Raw genomic sequence first — 1,600 nt, forward strand, 5'->3', positions numbered from 1 at the left:
TGCAGCTTTGAAGAAGCCCGATGAATACCCATCTGGCCCAGGTGCCTTATCTTCAGCAATGTCAAAAACCGCCAGCTTGACATCCGTAGGTGTGAATGGCAAGACTAAGGATCTGACATCATCTTCACTCAATATATGTCTAGCCCATGGTCGCAGGAACCGAAGATCTATCATGTTTCGTCGTCGCTCCCCACCAAGTAAATTTTGGTAGTACATGACAAACTCATTAATTACTGCTTCGGGATCTGTGTGAGTGGCTCCATGATCATCATTGATTTGTAAGATTCTCCTCGCCGATCTCCTTTGAGCAATCTTACGAAAGAACACCCGGGAGCACTGGTCACCCCCCTTCATCCACTGCATTTTTTATCTCTGTTGAAGCATAACCTGTTCAAGTTTAGCTGCTTTGGCTAGTACTAACCGGCAGCAGTGTTCTAACTGTAAGAATAGTTCATCCCGCCTGTTTGAACTAACAAGCAATTGCGCCATCTCAAGAAACCCTTTAGCCAACTGGACATTGTGTGATAAGTCTCCCTTGTTCCTCCTCTGCTCTCTAAACACCGGTTTTAGTGCTTTTAGTTTCTTTGTAACCGCATACATAGGTGCTCCTATGATGTGATGCTGCCAGACCTGCTGCACACTGGGCATAAACTCTGGTGATAAGGCGAGGTAATTATCAAATCGAAACATACCTCCTAGTTGTTGTTGTCTATGTTATACATAACACCATTGGCGAGTGGTCTGAAGTGCGTGGTGTGAGACAAGAATAATATGATGTCGGGAACCGATCCATCCATCTATCATTGATCAGCATGCCATCCAGTCTTTTCCAAAGGTTTCGTGGCCCGGCACTGCAATTGTGCCATGTGTACCATTCGCCCTGCATGGGTAATGGTAATAATCCTGTATTCTGGATGCAAGTATTAAAATCTTCCATGGCCATTCGAATATCTCCTGATACACCACAGATTTCACTAAGGTCTCGCACTGTATTGAAATCCCCTCCAACAAGCCACGGAATATCAGAGCCACGGGATATTAGTACACTGCATAGCAATAGTCTCCATGGAACCCCATAAGGCCCCTCTCTACCAACTCATTTGCCCCATAAATAACAGTAATAGCAATGGATTCATGAATTGCACGGATATTAACATGACAGTGAATAAACTGTGTGCCACATTCCACCACATCAACATCAATAAAATTTTCATCCCATGCTATCCAAATTCGATTACCGGATGATCCATAATCCACAAACCATTGCCATTGAGGTAGTAAGAAAGCTTGAATATGAGATACGTTATTGATACGAACACGAGTTTCAAGGAGACCGAGGAATTGTAATCAGAACTCAGCAACGATGTCTTTGATTGCTACCTGATGATCTCTTTTGTTCAGGCCACGTACATTCCATATTGCTGCATTCAACATGGATCACTAGGCATGGGGCTGCTATGCTTAGGACCCCGAGACGACTCATTTGTATCATTTAATAGGTGAAGTGCATCAAAAGGATTATATATAACAAGCGCCTTACCCCTTTCCTCACGACTTGGGCCGGCTGCATCTCTAGGGGACTCACGTCCCTCTCTCTGCT

The 1,600-nt window shown here is 44.3% G+C and overlaps 1 protein-coding gene across 1 annotated transcript in view; it reads right to left on the reverse strand.

The window, feature by feature from the left end:
• LOC110011463 (uncharacterized tatC-like protein ymf16) overlaps window positions 1-648 on the reverse strand; it is an 8,971-nt gene extending 8,323 nt beyond the window's left edge. Inside the window, 1 exon segment of the mRNA XM_020691591.1 lies at window positions 388-648. Coding sequence (XP_020547250.1) covers window positions 388-648 — 261 coding nt within the window.
• Window positions 649-1,600: the final 952 nt, after the last annotated feature.

The sequence above is a fragment of the Sesamum indicum genome, unplaced genomic scaffold, assembly GCF_000512975.1.
Source record: "Sesamum indicum cultivar Zhongzhi No. 13 unplaced genomic scaffold, S_indicum_v1.0 scaffold00359, whole genome shotgun sequence".
In the NCBI taxonomy this organism is placed as follows: domain Eukaryota; kingdom Viridiplantae; phylum Streptophyta; class Magnoliopsida; order Lamiales; family Pedaliaceae; genus Sesamum; species Sesamum indicum.